The sequence below is a fragment of the Molossus molossus genome, unplaced genomic scaffold (genome assembly GCF_014108415.1).
Source record: "Molossus molossus isolate mMolMol1 unplaced genomic scaffold, mMolMol1.p scaffold_m16_p_1, whole genome shotgun sequence".
Taxonomy (NCBI): Eukaryota; Metazoa; Chordata; class Mammalia; order Chiroptera; family Molossidae; genus Molossus; species Molossus molossus.
This window is the reverse complement of record NW_023425344.1, coordinates 248,235,107-248,257,368: the sequence shown is the minus strand read 5'-3', so window position 1 is coordinate 248,257,368 and position 22,262 is coordinate 248,235,107. Positions and strand designations below refer to the sequence as shown.

Sequence of the window (22,262 nt, the reverse complement as noted above, 5' to 3'; positions counted from 1 at the left end):
GGACACTGCTGTCACCCTGTGTCCCCCACTCAGCACCTGGCCGACCTTGACTTGTGGTCTGGTTTTGAGTCCCCACCAGAGTCCACTGTCCTAGGAAGGTGAACCAAGCGGTCGGTCACCTCTCCACTACCACTCTGGTGTCCCCGGGGCTGCAGCCTGGGCTGAGCGGGCAGTGGACACTCCCAGCCAGCCCGAGCACCTGCTATCCACTGACTCCGCGGTCCTGCCCACACCACAGCTGGCCCTTCCGCATCCTGGGCGTGAGTGCTGGTTTGCCTTTCCTTTCTCTTTTTTAAATTAAGTGGCATTAAACTAAATTTCATTTTTTGTTGAGAGCTGTTGAACCACACCCACTGACTGCAGGGTGAGCAGAGGCCGCCTGCAGGGCCGAGGCAGGTCTCCTGAGAGCCGCCCGGGCGCGCTGGCCAGCTGGCACACCCACGCTGCACCTGGCCTCGGGCAGACTGCGTGACTACACCGAGCTTCACCCCCACCTGGGAGGGCACCTGACCCGACCTGTGCACTGGGCGCGGGGTGCTCCCAGTCATTCACCAAGACACCGCACGGCATCACCTGGGAGAGGGTTCAGAGCACAGTCTGCCAGGGAGGCAGCTGCACCCACAGGCACCAGACCCAGGGCTGGTGCAGAGACCAAGCCACGCCCCGAGCCACGCCCCAGGCCTGGAGACTGTCTCCCTCCTGCTCCTGCAGACACCCAGCGAGTCTGCCGAGTGTTGAGTCACCACCCATGTCCTTCCCCTCACTTCCAGTGACCTCCCTGTGTTCCGGGGCTCAGGTGGGCTCTGAGCAGGGCTCGGGGTGGCTTCTGGTGGAGCAAGACTCTATGGTGGCACTGCCCCTTCCACCAGGTGACACTTTGCAGGTGACATGAATGCGACATGTAAGCATTCCCCTTCAGAGCTCTGGCCCAAGGCGGGCACCTCCTGCCACCTGACAGGTGGGGCAAGGACAGGCTGGGTGGGGGCCCCTGCGGTCTGGCAGCTCCGATGGCCGAGGCAGCCCACCCCTGGACGCCAGCACTCCTGTGCTCAGTGCGGAGGTCACGGCCGAAGCCCTGGCTCAGCAGTGGCGGCTTCAGGACAGTGGCAGGGAGCCCCTGCCCGTGCAGCCCCTCTAGCCGGCTGTGCTCACCCGTGAGGCGTGAGGGTGGGACCAGGTCACCCTCCTGCAGGGGCCCTCTCACCTGAGGAGCTGGGTGGCTGGCTGGCTGCTCGGGCCCCCGGAGATGGGGACGTGCTCGGCTCTTCCTGAAACGGGAAAGAGAGGCTGCCGTCAGTCTGCTCACCGAGGCTGCTGGGCGGGCGGGCAGCTTTGACGGGGCCATCTACAAAACACGTTTCCTTTGTTAAAGGAACATGTGCTACTTCTACAATCAGCAAAATGGTGAATATTAGTAACGAATGAAAACCCCCCGTCCTGGTGGGGAGTTGGTCTGGCCCAAGGAAGTCGGGGGAGGGAGGGGCAGCAGGACAAGCTCCTTCTGTCCTGTCCGCACCAACCCTGACGCAGCCTGCCCTAGGCCCGCGCGCCTGGGTGTGCTGGGGTCGTGCAAGCGCTCACGGTCCACGGGCAGCTTTGGCCTCACTGTCCACTGAGACGGGAGGAGCCAGGCGGGACCCACCTGGACCCACCCAAGGGACCTCTGCTCTTTAGGCCTGCTCCCGCCTCCCACGGCTGGGCTCCGGAGTCAGGGCTGGCTGCAGCACAGCCCCCGTCCCGCGGGCCTGGCGGTGGAGGACCTGACCACACTTCACCTCCCTTTCACAGGAGAGGAGGTGCTGAGTTATCTCTGTCCCAATCAGTTCTAAACTCCAGGTCTCCTCACTACCCTCCCCGAAGTCACCAGACGTTGGTGGGAGGCAGCGTGACGGGTGGGCAGGGCCCAGGCCCACGCTGCCTGTCTGTGCCCTGCAATGCTCCCCGTGCTGCCCTCTGCTCTGGGCTCTGCCTGAGGGTCAGTGCAAACGGCCCTTTCCTGGGAACTGAAGGCAGGGTTCGGGGCTCCTCTGTGCCTCCCGGGGCCCCCGGTGCTCCTTCCCTCTCTGCCCTTGTCATTCTTGGTGTCGTCTCCCACGAGGACAGAAGCCACATCCCGTTCACCTCTGGGTCCCCAGCACGTGCCCATGGCCTGGCCCACGGCAGGGCTCCCCTGCAAGACAGCTGGGGGGCGGCTGGCCAGCCTGCTGCGGGGACCTCAGTGTAACTGTCCTTCGCACAACTGGCCAGTGGCCAGAGAGTGGCGGAGTGCCCCGGGCCATCGACTGCGCATGCGGGGCTCTCTCCTTTCAGACAATGCTCGGTTGCTCCCCATTCGTTATAGCCCAGGCCGCGCTCAGCGGAGAGCCGGGACGATGCTGAGAGCATGCGAAGGACGGCCAGCCGTCAGTCTCGCCCGCACTGCTCTGGGGACAGCAGTCGGGTGCTGCAGGCCTGCTGAGCGCGGGCCCCTGGCAAACGAAACCCGGGGCCTACAGCAGGACAGAGTGGGGTCCGAGGAAGAGAGCTGGCGCGGGGCGTGGGGCTCGCCAGAGAAGCAGTGCTGACTTGGAAACGAGGCCGTGCCCTGTGGCCCCGTCCGTACTGTGTGAAAGGCACGGGGACAGCCCTGGCGGGTGGCTCCAGTAACTGGAGCGTTGTCCCATGCACCGAAAGGTCTCGAGTTCAAGTCTCAGGCAGGGCACATACCTAGGTTTTGGGTTTGATCCTGGCAGGGCGTGTATGGGAGGTAACAGATCGATGTTCCTCTCTCTCAAAATTCAATAAACACATCCTTGGGTGAGGATTAAAAACAGAAAGAAAGGAGCCCAGCCGGACGCCCGGCCGGTGTGGCTCAGTAGATTGAGTGTTGTCCTCGTGCACCAGGTCATAGGTTCAATTCCCGGTCAGGGCACACAACTGGGTTGTGGGCTCGATCCCCGGTCGGGGCATGCAGGAGGCGGCCATCGATGATGTTTCTCTCTCCATCTCCCTTCCCCTCTCTCTAGAATCCATGGAAACATATATATGCATACGGCAGGGGGACAGTGGATGAGGATGAGCACGTGTGTGGCCTGGGGACCAAGTCCTGGGAAAGTCACCTCGCTGGGGATCTGGAAGGCTGTTTGGGAGTAATGTTTACAGAGAAGGGTAGGATGAGGAGGGTTAGTGTTGGGGCTGAGGAGATTGCAGACAGGAAGATGGGAAAGTTGGGGGCAGGGCTGGGGCCCAGGGGTCACATCGGGTCAGCCTCAACTTGCTGATGGTAGGGGGGTATGAAAGCACTGGTGTTCGCTGGTGCATCCTCCAGGGGCAGGGCCTGGGCAGTGAGTGGGCACTGGTGTCCGCTGGTGCATCTGTCCAGGGGAAGGGCCAGGGCAGTGAGTGGCACTGGTGTTCGCTGGTGCATCTGTCCAGGGGAAGGGCCTGGGCAGTGAGTGGCACTGGTGTTCGCTGGTGCATCTGTCCAGGGGAAGGGCCAGGGCAGTGAGTGGGCACTGGTGTTCGCTGGTGCATCTGTCCAGGGGGAGGGCCAGGGCAGTGAGTGGGCACTGGTGTTCGCTGGTGCATCTGTCCAGGGGGAGGGCCAGGGCAGTGAGTGGGCACTGGTGTTCGCTGGTGCATCTGTCCAGGGGGAGGGCCTGGGCAGTGAGTGGGCACTGGTGTCCGCTGGTGCATCTGTCCAGGGGGAGGGCCAGGGCAGTGAGTGGGCACTGGTGTCCGCTGGTGCATCTGTCCAGGGGGAGGGCCAGGGCAGTGAGTGGGCACTGGTGTTCGCTGGTGCATCTGTCCAGGGGGAGGGCCAGGGCAGTGAGTGGGCACTGGTGTTCGCTGGTGCATCTGTCCAGGGGGAGGGCCAGGGCAGTGAGGGGCACTGGTGTTCGCTGGTGCATCTGTCCAGGGGGAGGGCCAGGGCAGTGAGTGGGCACTGGTGTTCGCTGGTGCATCTGTCCAGGGGGAGGGCCTGGGCAGTGAGTGGGCACTGGTGTCCGCTGGTGCATCTGTCCAGGGGGAGGGCCAGGGCAGTGAGTGGGCACTGGTGTTCGCTGGTGCATCTGTCCAGGGGGAGGGCCAGGGCAGTGAGTGGGCACTGGTGTTCACTGGTGCATCTGTCCAGGGGGAGGGCCAGGGCAGTGAGTGGGCACTGGTGTTCGCTGGTGCATCTGTCCAGGGGGAGGGCCAGGGCAGTGAGTGGGCACTGGTGTTCGCTGGTGCATCTGTCCAGGGGGAGGGCCAGGGCAGTGAGTGGGCACTGGTGTCCCCTGGTGCATCTGTCCAGGGGGAGGGCCTGGGCAGTGAGTGGGCACTGGTGTTCGCTGGTGCATCTGTCCAGGGGGAGGGCCAGGGCAGTGAGTGGGCACTGGTGTCCCCTGGTGCATCTGTCCAGGGGGAGGGCCAGGGCAGTGAGTGGGCACTGGTGTTCGCTGGTGCATCTGTCCAGGGGGAGGGCCAGGGCAGTGAGTGGGCACTGGTGTTCGCTGGTGCATCTGTCCAGGGGGAGGGCCAGGGCAGTGAGTGGGCACTGGTGTTCACTGGTGCATCTGTCCAGGGGGAGGGCCAGGGCAGTGAGTGGGCACTGGTGTTCGCTGGTGCATCTGTCCAGGGGGAGGGCCAGGGCAGTGAGTGGGCACTGGTGTTCGCTGGTGCATCCTCCAGGGGGAGGGCCAGGGCAGTGAGTGGGCACTGGTGTCCGCTGGTGCATCCTCCAGGGGGAGGGCCTGGGCAGTGAGTGGGCACTGGTGTCCCCTGGTGCATCTGTCCAGGGGGAGGGCCAGGGCAGTGAGTGGGCACTGGTGTTCGCTGGTGCATCTGTCCAGGGGGAGGGCCAGGGCAGTGAGTGGGCACTGGTGTCCCCTGGTGCATCTGTCCAGGGGGAGGGCCTGGGCAGTGAGTGGGCACTGGTGTCCGCTGGTGCATCTGTCCAGGGGGAGGGCCTGGGCAGTGAGTGGGCACTGGTGTCCCCTGGTGCATCTGTCCAGGGGGAGGGCCTGGGCAGTGAGTGGGCATTGGTGTTCGCTGGTGCATCTGTCCAGGGGGAGGGCCAGGGCAGTGAGTGGGCACTGGTGTTCGCTGGTGCATCCTCCAGGGGGAGGGCCAGGGCAGTGAGTGGCACTGGCGTCCAGTCCCTTCTGCCATCGAGATGCAGCCTGTGTGCCATTTGTAGCTAAGGTCTAAATAGGAGTCTATTTTTCTAGGAAAAGCTTAACAGGAAAAGAGAGTGAGGCACCTAAGTGGAAGTGGATACTTTGGGCCTGCGTGGCCAGACCAGGCTCCGGGACGCCTGGCTCCTCTGTCCCGCTCCTGCTGGACTCAGTGGACTCAGGATCAGGAACAGAAATGATATGAAAATGAAAACTGAGGGTCTTCCAGCCCTCGGTCCAGGAGCCGTGATCCGTCTGCGTGGGCCTCCGCTCCCCACCGCAGGGGCTTCCCTGAGGGCGCTCCTGGGCCCGACCCTGCTCCTCTGCCTTTGGTCCGAGGCCGTGGGCTCCAAAGCAGAGCTGCCACAGACGCTCAGGAGCACAGGCTGGACGGACATGTGCGCTCCCAGGCCCTCCCACCGTCCCCTCTGGGCCCCTGCCCTTCTCTCCCACAGACCAGCTGGTGACGTACCCACCACGTGCATGTCCAAACCAAGTCACCTCTGTGCCCCAGAGGCCTGGCGCGGGGCCGGAGCCTTCCGCGGTGGGGTGGGCCAGGGGGCTTTGCTCACCGTTTGGCTTTCGTCTTCCTTTTTATCAGCCGGCTTGTCTGTCTGGGAGGCTGCTTTTCTCCTAACACAGGGCGAGAAGATACAAATCAGCTCCTCGGGGTTTCGCACCTACTCTGCGGACACAGCTGGTCCTCAGAGGATCCTGGGGGGGGGGTCTGACCCCTGCTTGTCCAAGTCCCCATCTGGTTGGTGGCAATGCCCGCTGAGTGTCCAGGCCTCTGTGCTCGTCCCATGACCCTGGACACCAAGCTGGCCTGAGCAGACAGGATGAGGCCGGGGCATCGTGGCTCTCTGCAGCACCAGAGGGCTGAGGTCCCTGGGAGCCTGGCACACGGGATGCGGAGAGGTGCCCCTCCGGGCTGCAGCCTGTCACAGGGCTGTGGGAACACTGCAGGCCGACCTGCCTGGGTGAGCAGACCGCCTGTGGGAGGGAGGAGGGCCTCCCTCCCTCCGTGTTACCTAACATGCACCACCACTAAGACTCCACGGAGCTCGGAAAGGAGACCTGGACTGGCCCACGCTGATGCCCTCTAGACAACTCACGCCATTTCCCACAGTATGAATTCTCGTTTCACAAATCACCCCCCCCTTTTAACCTACAGGTCATCTACACATGGCCAACTCCCTGATCTGCACACACAGACCCTCAATATTCCCCAAGACGTGTCTTTGGGGATCTTTAGCTCTATGAAGCCGCCAGCGCACACAACTCGTGGGGCCAGTGGCCCATCAAGAAGGAAGCTGGAGCCCGGCTGGTGTGGCTCAGTGGTTGAGCATGGACCCATGCACCGAGGGGTCTCCGGTTCGATTCCCGGTCAGGGCACATGCCCAGGTTGTGGGCCCGATCCCCAGTGGGGGGCATGCAGGAGGCAGTCAGTGGATGTTCTCTCTCACCAATGTCTCTCCCTCTCCTTCCTCTCTCTCTAAAATCAATAAAGAAAACAAATTTAAAAAAAGCAGCAGCCCGGAGCGGTGAGGGCGCGGTTGGCTGTCACCAGTTGGGTGGCGGGGCCATGCTGTAGGCTCCTCAGCCTGCTCATCTCAGGAAGCACACCCGCCGTCGCTCTGCAGACACCACCTTCTTCCCCACAGCAGAAGGCCGGTGGCTTCTCCCTCTGCATTACTCCAAACCTGCCTTTTCCCGTCTCACTTTGGACAACTGTGCCGGCACCATCACGGCTTCCTGGACCACGGCGGTGTCCTCACGGGCCCACCTGCGGCCACTCTGCCCCATGGGGTTCCACTCCCCACAGACAGGCCAGGCCAGCCCTGCAGGGTGACCGCACAGAGGGGCTCCACCCAGCGCCCAGCGCCGAGGTGCACTTGAAACAGCAACTGCGATCCCTGCTGCTGCGCAAACTCGCGTGTTCTCCTAGCGCCCAGACTGGCCCACCAGCGTCTGGCGTCTTCCCGGCTCCTGGCACCGGCGGCCTGTTCCTGTTCTCAGGAACTTCCTCTCCCTTTGGTCTATGCCATCGAGGCCAAGCTGGTATTGTTAATGTGTTGGTTTTGGACTTGAGGAAAGCGTAAATATTTTCTTTTTGAAAAACACTTTGTTTTTCTAGGAGGCCCCTCGCCTGTCTGAGCTGGAATCCAGCGCACTGCAGGTCTCCGCACACCGGGCCCCAGGGGAGGGCGCGGCCTTCCCAGGCACTTAGCCTGCCTCTGCCCTCTACCCTGGACTGCTCTCCTCTCCCTTGTCCTTCGAGGCCGAGCAGGTGGGGCGCCTCTTCTGTGAAGCCTTCCAGGCTCTCTGCCCCGGGCGCTGTTTCCACACGGTTAGCCTGCACCCTCTAGTCACTGCCTGCCGCTCTGGGTCACCTCTCCATGCTCAGGCCCTGCTGGAGGCTCGGGGAGCCCCGTGCCGGACCGCCCCCCGTGTGTGGCGGAGGCTCGGGAAGCCCCGTGCCGGACCGCCCCGTGTGCCGGAGGCTCGGGGTGCCCCGTGCCGGACCGCCCCCGTGTGCCGGAGGCTCGGAGCCGGACCGCCCCCGTGTGCTAGAGGCTCGGGAACCCCGTGCCGGACCGCCCCCGTGTGTGCCGGAGGCTCGGGGAGCCCCGTGCCGGACCGCCCCCGTGTGTGCCGGAGGCTCGGGGAGCCCCGTGCCGGACCGCCCCCATGTGTGCCGGAGGCGTTGGGCAGGAAAGGCTGGCTCTGCCCCGCCGGGAAGCGGCTGCTCCCTGCACTCTGAGGGCCTTTGCTCCCACCTCGCCCGCAGAGCCTCACGGATTTAAGGAGGTGAAGCAAGGCAGGAAGACCCAGGGCTCAGAGAGCTCGCACTCAGTCAGCCGACGTGGGGGCAGTGGGAAGAGCCTGGAGGGGGACAGCAGGTAGCAGTGGTCAGGGCTGCAGCCAGGCTCCTGCCCTCGCCCACAGGGAGCATTCTGACAGGTGAGCCAGGGCATGGGGACGCTCAGTGCTCCTGCTGCCACAGTTACAAGTGAAATCAACCCATCCCGGAGGAGCTGTGAGCTCTCCACCCGCTCAGGTGTCCCCGGGGAACCACCATGAGCCACAGCGACAGGCTAATGGCCTTGAGCAAGCTGGTGCCACACCTGCTGGTGCGGACAGACAAATAGACGACAGGCACCGGGCCGCAGGGCCCGACCAGGATGTGGGTGGAGGCTCTTGCATTTCTGGGGCGATGGCCCTCCACGACGGCCCTCGTCCGCACTCACAGGGGCGTGCCGAGCCTCGCCAGCTGGGGCCACCCCTCGTGTGTGCTGGGGACACTCCCCTTGCCCCTCTGAATTGATCTCTGAAACTGCTGCCGAGTTTCTGCTCAGGACTGAGCAGGGGCTTCCTGATGGCCGCAGAGTTGGGGGAGCCCAGCACCCACCTCTTGGCCAGCAGTTTGTTCATTTCTTCCATGAGGCCTCCTCCGCCGCCCCCACTGCTCGCCCGGTTGGCGTCGCACTTGGAGGTCCCGCTGGGACTGGAGCCTCCAGAAGCATCCTCCGGCTACAGGGGAAGGGCCAGCGTTTCAGTCTGCCTGGGGGGTTCACTCGAGGGGGTGACGGGGCATGTGTGAGTGTGGACGTGCGACTCCCACCACGGCAGCTCAGAGGCTCGAGGGGTCATCGAGGACACTCCCCCCAAACCCACAGGTGACACACCAGAGAGGGGCCTCTCCAGGCTGGTGCAGAGCCACAGGGCCCTCTGGCCAAGCCCAGCATGACGGGGGGAGACCATCCTGGGAAGGATGCCGGACTCTCCACCAGAGGCGTCAGAGCCGGTGGCCTCGGTCCAGAGCTCCGCCAGGGCGCACCGGGAGGCTGGGGAAGGAGGCTGAGCGAGGGGGCTGAGTTCCGTCACACACACGGAAGCAGCATGGACCCAGGGCCCACGTCCCAACCACCACGGATAACTGACGTGAACAAGTCGTTTAAACACGTTTCCTCATCTGTAAAGGGGAACTATTTCTTGCCCTGTTGTGAAGGTCACCGTGAGGGTCAGCAGCAGGTCACACCTCATGGTCTGCCCAGGGCTGCCTGCAGGTTTCTCAGGCAAACAGCCAGCAGAGGTGGCATCAGGTGGGGGACTTTGCTCAGTGTCTCGGGGACGGGAAGGCTCTGTCCACTCGGCCCATCTGGGCTGTGCTCTGGGACACTTACCCGCTGGACCCTTCTCAGCTTGGCCCCAGCCAGGGCGGCGGCCAGTCCTGACACAGAGCTCTCTTCGTGGCTGGCGCCCTGGGCTCCTCCGGCTGGCAGTGGGGGTGGTGGAGGGGGAGTGGCCCCCGTGGGTGGTGGTGGGACAGGGGGCGGGGGCGGGGGTGGAGGCCCACTACACGAGAGGGGGGCGCTGGTTGCAGATGAGGGGTGCCCCGGTGGGAGAGTGGGTCCTGAAACACAACAGAGGGGCTCAGTCAGTCCCCAGCCCCCTGCTGTGCTTCCTGGGGGGGGGTACTGGGGGCAGGGACAGGGGGCAGCCTGCTTTCCTGAGGGATGAGGAACTGCTCAGGCTGCCCCTCCCACTCCCATTGGGGTGAGCCTGGCCCTGGCCCAGTCACTCCCTATGCCGGTCCCCGCCTCCCCAGCATCCGAGGCCTGGCTGGACCCACAGTGCCACATACTTGCCTAAATTCCTTGGGCTCAGCTAACTTTGTCCTGCTCTGATCGTGGGTGTCCCGTGGGAGGGAAGGTCTTTGGTGGCACAAACTGTCCCTTTTGTTCTGTGCTCCTCCTCAGTGCCTGCACCCTCCCAGGCATCAGTAGACACTGGTCCCTGGGATGCAGCTGAGTGACCCTTGGCCAAGGGGGCTGTGGCAGGTAACTGGGTCTCAAGGCTGACCGGCCAGGTCAGGGAGCAATGGAGTCTTGGGCAGTCCCCTGTCCCTGTCTCCCCTCCACATCCCAGCACCAGAGGCTGGTGGGGAGGGGCCAACCAAACTGAGCTAACTGCCTGCCCGCCCCTCTCATGGAATGGGATTGGTGCACTCTGCGACCCATGTAACCGGTAGTTCTTCACAGACGGCCCGGCGGGCCCCAGCACCACCTGGGCGTGAGCAGGCCCCGTGGGCTCTCACCTGTGGCCGAGGTTCTTCTCTCTAGAGACTCCTGGCGCTGCTGCTGGTGCTGCTGCTCCATCACTTGTCTGAAAAGCAACAAGAGCGGGCAGGTCTGGCTTCTCCATGTTCTGTGTCCACGGAGTGCAGGCTGCAGAGGAGGGTGTCTCCGGCTCTCCCCAGGAGCCCACTCTGTACCCTGGGCTGGGGGCTCGTGGTGAGCTCCCCTCATCCCACCCTCGGCAGCCTCCTGAGTCTCAGGCACCCCTAAACAGGGAGCCCCCACGAAGCCTTGGTGACCATGTGGCCAAGTGACCAAGCTTTCTCCTCGGCGGGATGGGCCCCCTGGCTTTTGTGGCCTGTGGCCTCAGCCGAGCCGACCTCGCACCTCCTGTTCCTGTTGCACCTGGCTGAGTCCCTGCCCCATTTCCAGGCACTGTGGGCCGTCAGGAGGAGTGGGCACTCCGGCGGGCACGCTCATGCTTTCAGCAAGAGCCAGCGCAGGCCTGGCCTCCACCCACAGGGCCATCTGGCGCGGCAGGGCAGGCTGTGTGCACCTCGCTGGGAACCAACAGCCAGCTCCGTGTGGCCGAGTGGCTTCAGGGTGCTCTTAAAAGCTGGTCGAGTGAGGGCACTGACCCACAAACACGTCCACAGAATCTGGGACGGAGATGCCAGAGCAGGAGGGGCCAGGAATCATGCAGACCAGGGATGGCGGCAGGCTACAGCGGTGTGGTGCCAACTCTAAATTTCTGCGGGGCAGCAGGTGGCAGGTGCCTGACGCCCACCCAGGCCCGGTGGGAGCATGTGCTGGAGGTGAGCAGCTGTGTCGCAGGGCAGGGCGGGCGGGCAGGGCGGACGGCTGTGGGACACGAGGCTGTGCCCTGAGCGCAGCGGGCTGGCCTGCACGGTTCCTGCACGCAGCAGCCACCCTCATCCAAGAGGAAGGTGAACGGGACCCACAGCTCACTGCAAAGACCACCCAGAGGGAGGGGCTTTCTGGCTCCCTGACCACGGGCAAGGCTTTCCCTTCCCTGGGCCTCAGATCTTCCTCCATGAAATAATCACAACACCTGCTTCACAGAGTTCTTTTAAGACTTATGCCTTGTCCCTAAAAAGTAATGGAAAGGGCCCTTTGGCATTAAAGGTGTTTGAGAAGCTCCCAGCAGCACCTGCATTAGCCTCTCTACCCACTGCTGAAGCATCACCCAAAACTCCGATCTCCCAGCAGAGAATCCATATTTAGAAGCCCTCAACAAAATGAGGATGCTTGGGAATGTTTAAAGATCAGGTGTGGCCCTGGCCAGTTTTGCTCAGTGGTTAGAGCGTCGGCCTGCGGTCCAGAGAGACCTGGGTTTGGTTCCCGCTAAGGGTGCGTACCTCGGTTGCAGTTTGTCCCCAGCCCTGGTTGGGTCGTGCGGGTGGCAGCCACTCGATGTGTCCCTTTCACGTCGATGTTTCTCTCTCTCTCTGTCTCTTCCTCTCTCTCCCTCCCACTCTATCTGAACAACAACGACAACAAAAAAATGGAAAAATGTCCTCGGGTGAGTATAAAAACAAAAAAAACAAAATTAGCCCTGACCAGTTTGGCTCAGCCGCTGGAGCATTGGCCTGCGGTCCAGAGAGAACCGGGTTCGGTTCCCACTAAAGGCACGTACCTCGGTTGCAGTTTGTCCCCGGCCCTGGTTGGGTCGTGCGGGTGGCAGCCACTCGATGTGTCCCTTCCACGTCGATGTTTCTCTCTCTCCCTCCCACTCTATCTGAACAAAAAATGGAAAAATGTCCTCGGTGAGGATAAAACAAACAAAAAAACAAAATTAAAAACCAGGTGTGAAGTTATGATACTATCTGTGTGAAAACAAGAAGGTCCCTGTGCTTAGAGTCACTAGCTCACTGGGTGGCCCGTGTCATTCGTCCCTCCACTGGGCCTCCCTCGGTGTTAAGTGACAGGCACCAGCAGGGTCCCTGCGGTGATGTGCCTCCTGCAGTTCACACACTGGCCTCCAGGGCGCTCCGGCCTGTGGACAGTTGACTGCTGGCTACACTGAGCTGGGAAGTCAGTGGCCTCCCACAGCTGGGACCTGGGTGGTGGGTTAAGACCACGCAGCGTGGTGTGTGACCAGTCCTCAGAGAGCAGCGGGAGCATCTGCTGGGCCCATGTGCCCTGTGCTCTCTGGTAGGGCTCTCTCATGCACTCCTCTGGGCCGAGGCAGCCCTGTGAGCTGGGCCAGACCAGGCACCAGTCCTGGGTCTACCTCTAACTCCTGACCAGTTGGGGCAAATCCTTCCATCCCCTGAGCTCCAGCGGCCTCATGGGAGAAACAGCAGCAGGAGCCTCAGCCAACGGTCAGTGTGGGGACTGCAGCGGGGCAGAGCGCGCGTGTGAAGGCCCTTGCACAGCTGCTGTTTTTCTGAGAGGCTGGAAGACAGGCCACATGGGATCGGGGCAAAGGGACCTCTCTGGGACGCACATTCCCGCCCTGCCCTCAGTGTCGGACAGAACAGAGCAAGGAGGGCCCAACATCTTCACAGCGTGGAGGGCCCTGCAGGGCACTGTGCTCAGTGAGGGAAGTCAGACAGAGAAAGACAAGGACCCTATGACCTCACTTACATGTAGAACCCGAAGAACAGAATAAATGAACACACAAAACTGAAACGCTCACAGAGACCTGACTGAGGGTTGCCAGAGGGGAGGGTGCTGAGGGGCTGGTGAAGGAGACGAAGGGACTCAGAAGCACAAAACGTAGTCACAGAACAGCCCCAGCACGGAGATTCCAGCACAGGGCAGACCGTCCACAGCATGTGGTGACTGCGCACTGCCAGCTGGGTACTGGGAGCATCGGGGGGACACTGCAAAGATGTGACTGCCTAACCACTTACACCCGAAACCATGCGAAATAATGTAGATGTAAACTTCAATGTAAAACTAAAATAAAAAATAGACACAAAAAAGAATGGATAATAGTATCTTGAAAACAAAACCAAAAACAAAACCTGTGGCATATTCAAATGGGGAGACTAAGGCCAGGCACCTGCCTGGGGTCCTGGCAGGCTCTGAGCCAGAGGCCTGGAGCTCATTCGCTCCTCAGGGAGCTGCCCACCCCCAGCCCGGGGCCCTACTGGCGGCTAGCCACAGGCCCCTCCCAGAACCTGGGGGGGGGGGACCAGGCCCGCCTCCTGGCACAGCTCCCCCAGAGCTGGATGTGAAGCCACTGCAGGGCACGGCTGCCCAGGTTCAAGCCCTGGCCCTGCCTTTCCTGGCAACAGGACCTGAGGAGGCCACGCCCTCCTTGGCCACCTGGACCTCTTTGGTAACTTCAGGACAGCAGCACCGGCCCTTGCTCCCAGCTCTCACACTGTAGGAGCAGCTCGGATTGGGCAGGGGAGTCATCCTAGGGCCCATCCCCCAGGGGCGCCTCCTCCACAGGCTGGCCCGCGAGGGCATCGGCGCAGCCTGGGCTCACAGTGCTCGCGGCCTTGGCCGCTTTAACTTACTGGGAGGCAAGTGAGCAGGGTGGAGATTCTCTACAGAGGCCGAGGCACCTGCCAAGGTGCCAGTGGAGTGGCAGGGCCAGGTCTCACGAGGCCTTTGGACAGAGTGAGAGACGGCACAGGATGGCGCCAGGGCCTGTGATCCCGACCTGGGCGGCCGTGGCCAGGTCACCGAATCCCTTCATGTCATGACGACCTCCTCCTACACCTGGGAGGGATGCGTCAACTAAGAGCAAACACTCAGGACATGGCCAGGCTTCCCGAGGGCCGCGCGGCGGGAGACAGTGGTGCTCTGTGCCCCCAGACTCCCGTTGCCCTGGCAACGCCACAATGGACAGGCTCCCTTTTCCTTTCTGGTCGGGCCTGTGCCCTGTCCCAGGGTGCCTCTGGGAGTCCTGGTCTTAGCTACAGGTGTGCCCTCCGCTGGCCAATGGTGCCCTAGCCACAGGCTGGCCCCTACTGGGGGGTTACCTTCTCTGGATGTCCATCTCATCAGGAGAGGGGCCATTCTGCACCTGGCGCTGGGTGGATGGGCCTGTGGGGCAGAGAAGCACAGAAGCATGGGGGTTAGTAGAGAAGAAAGGCCCCGGTAAACACCCTGGACACAAGGACCTGTCTCTACCTCCTGGCTGGCCCCACACGAGATGTCCTTGACCTAAGCTTCTCACACCTGGTTGGCCCCCGGCCCCATCCGTCCTCAGTCATCTCTCTCATTCTTTCTCGTGGCTCATCCCGCAGAGCTGCTAAACAGGATCAAACCATCCCTCTCTGCTCCTCTCAAACTACCTGCTGCTTCCACTTGCCACTGTCCCCGATCCTCTAACACCTACGTCCCCCGAAGCTGCTATAACCAAAACTATCAGTGCACTTGGCGTTACCAAACCCTAAAGAGCCCTTTCTCCCGACTCCTGAGCAAAGGAATGAGCTAGAGCAGGTGGGCGTCAGAACCAGGGTCAGCCCCCTACCCCGGAGGTCGCTCTGTCTGCCTGTCTGCAGCGAGTCTGCAGCTGGGGGGTGGGAGCAGCCCGCGGAGGTGGAGGTGGCAGAGGCTGTCACCGGGAGCCTCCCAGGCCACACCCTGCCCTGGACCCTGAAGGCAGGGCCCGGAGCAGGGGAGGCCTGCGTATGGCCCTGTCACATGGGGCTAGTGCTGTGACACGTGGGAAGAGTGGATTGTTCCTCCCTGTGCCAGCTCAGGTGCCACTGGGGCAACGCTGTCTCACAGCTCGCTGACTAGGTGGGGCGGGGGCTGTCTCCTCCTCAGGACACGGTGATAGCTACCTCCACGTACAACAAAATCCACCTTGTGCAGAAGCCTCTGCAGAGGGCTTCAGACAGCTGTGATGAGCGGGCTGGGCCCTGGATTGGGCATGCGGGAGAGGGTGGCAGACTTTCAAGGCGGAAACAGGCCTTGAAAATTGGGGCACCCCTGCCCAGCAAGGAACCCTGGGTGCCTCCCAGGCAGGGACCCCTAGGCTGGGGCCAAACTAGCTCACTCACGAAGGCCCTACTTCTCCCCTGGGTGTGACACAATGTGGCTGAATCCTTTTCTCTGTTTGACAGCCCTCGACAGCCTGGGATTAGCTTCCATATTGACAGTCTCAGACCCTGCTGCCCTGGGCCCGGCGCCCACGTGCTTCTGACATGGTTTCTGCAAGTCATGCTCTGCAGGTCTCCGGGCCAGGTGTGGGGCTCCAGGTGGGGGGCAGCACCGGCTGCTGGTGGGAGGAGAGGCCTCCCAGCACTCGAGGAAAACTCCCTGGGTGGACCCGCCCGGCCTGCTCTCGGACGGCAGGGGAGATGCCCGCGGACTTTTTATAGAGGTGACTCACGTAGTGTCTGGTGAGGCGGCCTGGCATGAATACGTGATGGTTGCGTTTTCCCCTATCTCTAAATGCACTTTTTTGAGCTTTATTTATTTTTGCTTTATTCATTATATTTAACATAGGTGCTTTTAAAAAATTCATTTTTCTGACTATAAATAACATGTAATATATGTTCAGTCTAATAGACATTAGAAAACTTTAAAAGTGTAACAAAGAAAAGAAACATTCCCCATCAAAAAGATCCTCAAGGGACAAGCTCCTCCCTGGCCCTGGGCCAGGCCCAGGTCCCCCACGACCAGAGCGAGACCCCGGCAGACCGCCCTCACTCATGGTTCTGCTTCTCACCACCCTGCACGACAGTGCCACGGGGACCTGCGGCCGGCGAGGAGACAGCCCGGGAAGGGGAAGTGACCCCTCAGGGTCTAGCACATGGCAAGTGGCAGAGCCAGACTCCAACTACGTGCAGACACCACTTTCTTTTTTTTTAAGAGTCTCTCTCTCTCTTTTTTTTATTCCTCACCTGAGGATATTTTTCTACTTATCATCAGATAGAGTGGGAGGGAGGGAGAGAGAGAGACAGAGAAACATTGATGTGATAGAGCCACATCGACTGGTTGCCTCCTGCACAACCTGACCAGGGCCAGGGACGAACTGCAACCGAGGTGCGTGCCCTCGACTGGAATTGAACCCACGATTCATTGGTTCCCGGGGCTGACACTCTACCGCTGAGCCAAACCGGCCAGGGCCTGAGACACATGTTCAAGTTAGCTGGAATCTTAGGCTGTATAGAGGGAAGAGACAACACTTGGTTGCATGAGGCCTTCCATCCATTCTTCTTAACCCGAGAGATGTTAGTCTGTTTGGGGCTCCGAGGGTCCTTAACCAGCAGGAAGTGGCCCCCCCTTGTTTTAGAGGTGGGAGCTGAGCTAAGGCCCGGGACGGGATTTGTCCAGTGCCCCCTGGGTATCTGTAGATCTGTAGCTGATGTGAGCCCCACTGTCTCCTGGCCTACTCCCCTAACTGGCCCGGCTGCTCCCCTGGCAGATGCGGGGTGGAGAGACCAGGAGGAGGATTGCTTCCCCAGAACTGTCTAGGACCCCTTGGGAAACCCCTGGTACAGCCACCTGTAGGTGATTCCTCAGGGAGAAGCCTCAGGGAGGGGCACTGGATGGCTGGTCGTCATTTCCTTGCCCCGGTGATTCCCTGGTAGTGCATGAGAAGCTGGGGGGAGGCCTCCAGTCATGTCCCACCTCCTCCACCCCCACATCTCATTAGTTACGGAATCTCACTGCTGCTCTGTCTGAGATCCTGACAGAATCCACCGCCTCTCCAACCCACGTGGCTGCCTCAGCACCCCCTCCTGACTGATGCGCCCCGCAACTAATGCACCCCCCTGACTGATGCCCTGGCATCCCCCCAACTAGTGCACCCCCCTGACTGATGCACCCCCCTGACTGATGCCCCGGCACCCTGGGAGCTTCTGTTTCCACTCTCCCTTCTCCCGCCCGTCTCCCACACTGACACCGCAGTCTATGGTGTCTGCAAACATAAGCCTGACCTTCCTGGGTTTCGGTCCAAACTCCATCGAACAAGATTCCAGCCCACCCTGCAGCCACTTCTCCTGGTCCTGCCTCTGCGTGGACCTTCTGCCCCTGCTCCCTGAACCTACCTGTGCCCTGGTACCCGGGGTCTCTGCCCCAGGCTGTGTTCTAGCAAAGCACCTCACTTCCCTCCACAGTGCTTTCTTCTGGCTGGCCTGCCTTCTGCCCTCACTGCCCAGCTGTGAGGGGCACAGAGCGAGTGGTGGTGGCCCTGAGAGGTGAGGGGACTTGCCCAACGCCGTGGGGGTCAAGATGCTGGCTTTCGTGTCATGAGCCGGTTGAATCTGGGAGCTGGAGCTGGGGCTCCAGCAAAGGTAACTCTCCCTCCCCTCAAAATAAAGAGCCTGTTCGCACTCTGGACCTGTGGGGAAGCGAGGGGAATGCGGGCGGGACTGAGACAGACACCAGGGCGGGGTGGTGGATGACCAGTGCCCGCCGAATCAGCGCTCACAGCCTGACGGGGGCCACGGAGAGGGCGGCCTGTGCCGGGGGACCTCCTGTCTGAACCCAGGAGCTGGGGACACGAGCATCCAGGCCTCTCTGTCCCACTGGGCCAGGGTGCTTCTTGGAGAAGGGCTGACCTCTAGTGTCTCTGAGGCCCGCTTCCCAGCTTGCGGTCTAAGGCCCTTCCAACACCCACCCGTGTTCCACAAACTCGGAGGTCTTATATCCTTGGGGGTCAGATGGGGGAACGCAACAGAGAAAACAAACCGGGGGGGAGGGGCGTGAGGCTGGGCAAGACTGCAGCCACAAGCCCACCTGAGCGGGGGCGGTGGGAGGGGCTGGCCAGAAGGGATGGGAGCGGACCACGAGCCGCAGACGGGACCTAAGGCGAGTCAGCACGGCTGGCTGGAGGCAATGATGTTGGCCAGAGAGAAGGAGAACGTGGGGCCTGAGGTCAGGTCATCCTGCATGGTCGGGTCAGTGGTGTGTCTCTCTGGACGACCCCGAGGACTGGGAAAGGCACACCCCCTCCGTTTCTCACCTGTGAGCAGGTGGGAGGAGAGCTCAGGCACCCCTTCTGAAGGCTTCCACAGCCTCTGGCTCTGACATGAAGACATGATAGAGGAGCCCTGGCTGGTCTGGCTCAGCGGTTAGGGAGTTGGCTTGTGGACCAAGGAGACTCAGGTTCAATTCTGGTCAAGGACACGTGCCTTGGTTGCAGTTTGGTACCCAGCCCTGGGTCATGAGGGAGGCAACCAACTGATATGTCTCTCTCACACTGATGTTTCTCTCTCTCTGCCCCTCCCTCCCACTCTGAAAATAAAGTGAAAAATATTCTTGGGTGCCCTGGCCGGTTAGGCTCAGCGGTTGGAGCATCGGCCTGCAGACCAGAGAGTCCAGGGTTTGGTTCCCACTAGGGGCAAGTACCAAAAAAAAAAAAAAAAAAAATCCTTGGGTGAGGATTAAAAAAATAAAAAAGAAATGACAGAGGACTCCAATGCAGGGACGCTCACGTTTAGGAAGCTGCCCTTGTTTAACAGAAGGGGTAGGAGGGCAGAGGAGGACACCTGGTCACACGTGATGGGGCTTCTAGGAGAATGAACCGGATGTGGTTCACCCCTTGCTGCAGAGCTGAGGTGGCTCGGGTCACGCTGGCTGTGCAGGGCCCTTGTACCCAGAACTCGTTTGGTACCTCTGCACACTGGGAAAGACCTTATGCAAGGGCCCCGGCAGACAGCGGTCTGACTTCCGCACTAGGGAGTCACTGTTTTGTTCTTCTCCAGATCCCCAGCACGCCACGTAGTTCTTGGCATCTGGTTACTACTCAATAGATACTGTTGGATAAATAAACGACTGGGCCTGGGGCGAACGGTCTGAAGATCTCCAGCCAAGGGCTGACACTGGAGCAGATGGCACATCCAGCCGGCTCCCTCAGCTGGGCACAGCCACAGAATGGAGAGTGGAGGGGACAGGGAAGGGAGACCTCGAATTTACCAAGGAGCCTCATTTATCCCTCATGCTCATCTCCATCTCACTCGCAGACAGCGGGAAGGTGGGGAATGAAAGTAACCAGTGGCCCCAGCTTCGGCCCCAGCATACGGACTCTAGAGCGACCGCCCTCAGCCCACCTCCCGAGGAAGAAGCGGGGCTAGGAGACAGGGGGCTGGGAGAGACGGGAGGGAAGGGGGCAAGGAAGCAGGTGCCTGGCGTGAAGGCACTGCTCTGGGCGGGCCTGGCGCTCCTCCTTGGCAGGAGCCCAGCCTACAGGGCAGCATCTCAGCACCTCCGGGCCTGGGAAGTGAGACTGTGTGTCTGCCTGCCCGCTGCCATCAGCCTGTCCCTGCCCCGGTGCTCCATCCTCGCTTGGGCGACCTGTATGCAGACAGGCACCCTGTCCCAGGAGAGAGATCTGCACCCCAGGCCCTTGGGGGTGCATAGGTCTGGCCTCCGTGAAGGGCTGATGTGTGATGGGACTTGACCCCGGAGGTCCCGTGTAGGGCAGTTCTAGCTGCCATAGTGTCTTCCTCCCCGTGCGCTGCAATGCACCTTGCTAGCCCTGCTCTGTGGTCCCTGCCAGGCAATCTTTCAAGTGGTGGTGGCCTGGTGGCCACTGGACAGTGAGGACAGTGCTCATGTCCCTACCAGTCCCCCCGCTGCCCCTCATTCCCGGCTGGCTTCCAGTTTACACAAGTCCCTGCAGAATGAAACAGGAGCCAGGAGACCCAAGTTTTTGTTGGAATTCTGCTACAAACAGTTAAGGCCCCTCTGCGGGCCTCAGCTCCCTATACAGTGAGGATGGAACCAAGGCCACTGAGTTCTAAACATCTCCAGTCCGAAGGGACAAAGAAGGAAATACACCAGAACGGTCACAGACGCTCTCGACTGTGGATTCTTTCCTCCTTCTCAACGTCCAAATTAGGCAAGTAAAGGTGCATTACCTTACAGTCAAGATGCACACGCACAGTCCTCACGAGGGTCAGGCCTCTGTGCTGTCCCTGGCAGTCTGGCTGTGCAGGGTGCAGTGTGAGGTGGGCCGACGAGCCAAGTGATGCTGCCACCCCCTCCTGAGAAAGGCCATCCTCTGCCTACCCATTAACATTGATGAGGTTCCGGGACAGAGGGACAGGCTGGGTTTCGAGTTAGCCTCTGTAGGAAAAGCATCCCCTGGGCCTCCTGAAAGACGGAAGCTGAGCTCCCGGAGTTCCGGAGACAGGAGCCAGCACCTGCTCGGTGAGGCCTGACGGAGTCTCTGGCCAGCCAACGACAGCCACCTGTTCTGGGCTGGGCAGAGTCCCAAGCCCCTCTGTGTTGCCTGACGGAGTTTCTGGACAGTGAACGACAGCCACCTGTTCTGGGCTGGGCAGAGTTCCAAGCCCCTCTGTGTCCTGCCCCCACCTCTGCCAGCTCTCGGGCTGGCTGCTCTCCTTTCTCCAGAAGGCCCTCCATTGTGGACTGACTGACTGACAGCGACACGTTGACATGGGGGCAGCCTTCCCAGACCCTAGCACACCTTCCTCTCTCGTTTCCAGGTTCCTGCTGCCAAGCAAGCGAGTGTCCGTGTGGAAACGAAGCCTGTGATCTAGGCCCAAGGATCCAGAGTCACCTGGCCAAGGCCACACAGGAATGGGTGGCAGAGCTGGGACCAGTGCCCAGGGTGAACGTCTTCCAGCCCAGGGCTTCCACCCCAGTGTGCTGTGTCCCGCAGCTGCCCCCTCCCGAGCTCAGCTCAGCAGCAGACAAACCCTGACCGCTCTCACGTTGAACACATTTCGTTGCTTCCTTAGTCACCCTGGGCGAGTTTCCTAGTGCCCTGTCTGCCCGGTCCTTGCTACTGAGTGCAGGCTCACAGTGGGCCAGTGTGTGAAGCAGTCGGCTTAACTTGGATCAGTAGGGCCAGCGGATGCATTGCCCACTGCAACCCTGCACGAGATCCGCCCCCCGGCCCACCAGGGCTGGTGCAACCCCACGGTGACCAGCGGTTACAGCTGTGTCTCAGTGTCTGCATGACCTGTGGGCCTGGACAGTCAGCATGTGCAGAGGCAGAGAATGCAGTCCAGAGAGGGGCAAGAGCCCAAGGCCCAGCCAGAGCCCTGCCACCTGAGTCAGCACCCACAGGTGTGCGAGAGGAAAGGCCTTCTGCACTCAGCAAGGTGGGAGGCTGGCTGTGCCACCTGGTGCCAGCAAGCAGCACCCCTGCCGGGCCCTCTCCTCGTACTGGGGTCTTGAGGCCCACGTAACGGGAGGAACACGTCCCAAACGCAGTACGCAGCTAGAGCCCGGGTCTCCCAGCTTCCTGGCCAGAACACGGCCGACCAGCCTGCTTGGTCCCCCTCAGGCTGTGGTCCTCAGGCCTGTTAGTTTCCTAGTAAAGCAGCTTCCCCCTTTTCTAATAAGCTCATTTCAGGACACACGGCAAACCCGGAAAAGACTCTCAAACAGAATGAAGTGCGATAAAATCCTGTCCCGCCGCGACAGTCTGTGACAAACCTCCTGGCACTATCTTCCCGATCAATCTGCTCAGCGGCCAGGGCAGGGACTGTCAGGTCTATTATATAGATGGGGAAACCGAGGCTGGGACAGAGTGAGTGACTTGCCCAAGGCCACATGCGTCCCCAGTGACCAGCGCCCACATGTCCTGACGCCCAGCCACTCCGGCCAGGCTCAGTGCAAATAGCCTCAGCCCTTCGCCCATGGACCGAGGAACCTGGCCCGAGATCCGGAGCCCCTCCCCCCACCCCACCCCAGCCGCTGGGGCGGAAGGAGGCCCGAGGAGCAGGGGCCCCGGCACCTACAGTTCACTCTGCAGAGCACGGTGCAGTCACAGTGGCAGAAGCAGAAGCAGTGGAAGGCCCACTCCCTGCTGACCATTACGGGCAGGCCCCTGGGCGCAGTCCGGGAGGTGCGCTCCTCGCATCCTGGCCCCTTACCTCTCCTTCCTCAGCAGCCTGGCTCCCGCAGTGGGAAACCGATCCGCGGGCGCCGTCAGATGGGCTTCCCGCTTCAATCTTTAATGCAGCTTCCCGGCTAACCTATCAGAGCCCTCCTGTCCACCCGACTCCAGTGAGCACCGGGGGCCCCGGGGAGGGTCTGCCAGGGGAAACCTCCTACCACGGCTCTCCTCCCGTCCCCTGTGGGCGATGGGGTGAGACAGGGTGGGCACAGAGCCAGCAGGGAACAGGTG

General features: G+C 61.5%; 1 protein-coding gene across 5 annotated transcripts in view; it reads right to left on the bottom strand.

Annotated features, from left to right (window-relative positions):
- The window catches only part of EVL (Enah/Vasp-like), an 87,165-nt gene that overhangs the window by 6,055 nt on the left and 58,848 nt on the right, over window positions 1-22,262 (bottom strand). For all 5 annotated transcript variants that reach the window (XM_036253031.1, XM_036253023.1, XM_036253015.1 and 2 more), the window contains exons 4-9: window positions 14,182-14,245; window positions 10,240-10,307; window positions 9,326-9,555; window positions 8,551-8,672; window positions 5,711-5,771; window positions 1,205-1,268 (exon numbers count right to left, since the gene is read on the bottom strand). In XM_036253031.1, the coding sequence (XP_036108924.1) occupies window positions 1,205-1,268; window positions 5,711-5,771; window positions 8,551-8,672; window positions 9,326-9,555; window positions 10,240-10,307; window positions 14,182-14,245 (609 nt within the window). The remainder of the gene's footprint in view (window positions 1-1,204; window positions 1,269-5,710; window positions 5,772-8,550; window positions 8,673-9,325; window positions 9,556-10,239; window positions 10,308-14,181; window positions 14,246-22,262) is intronic.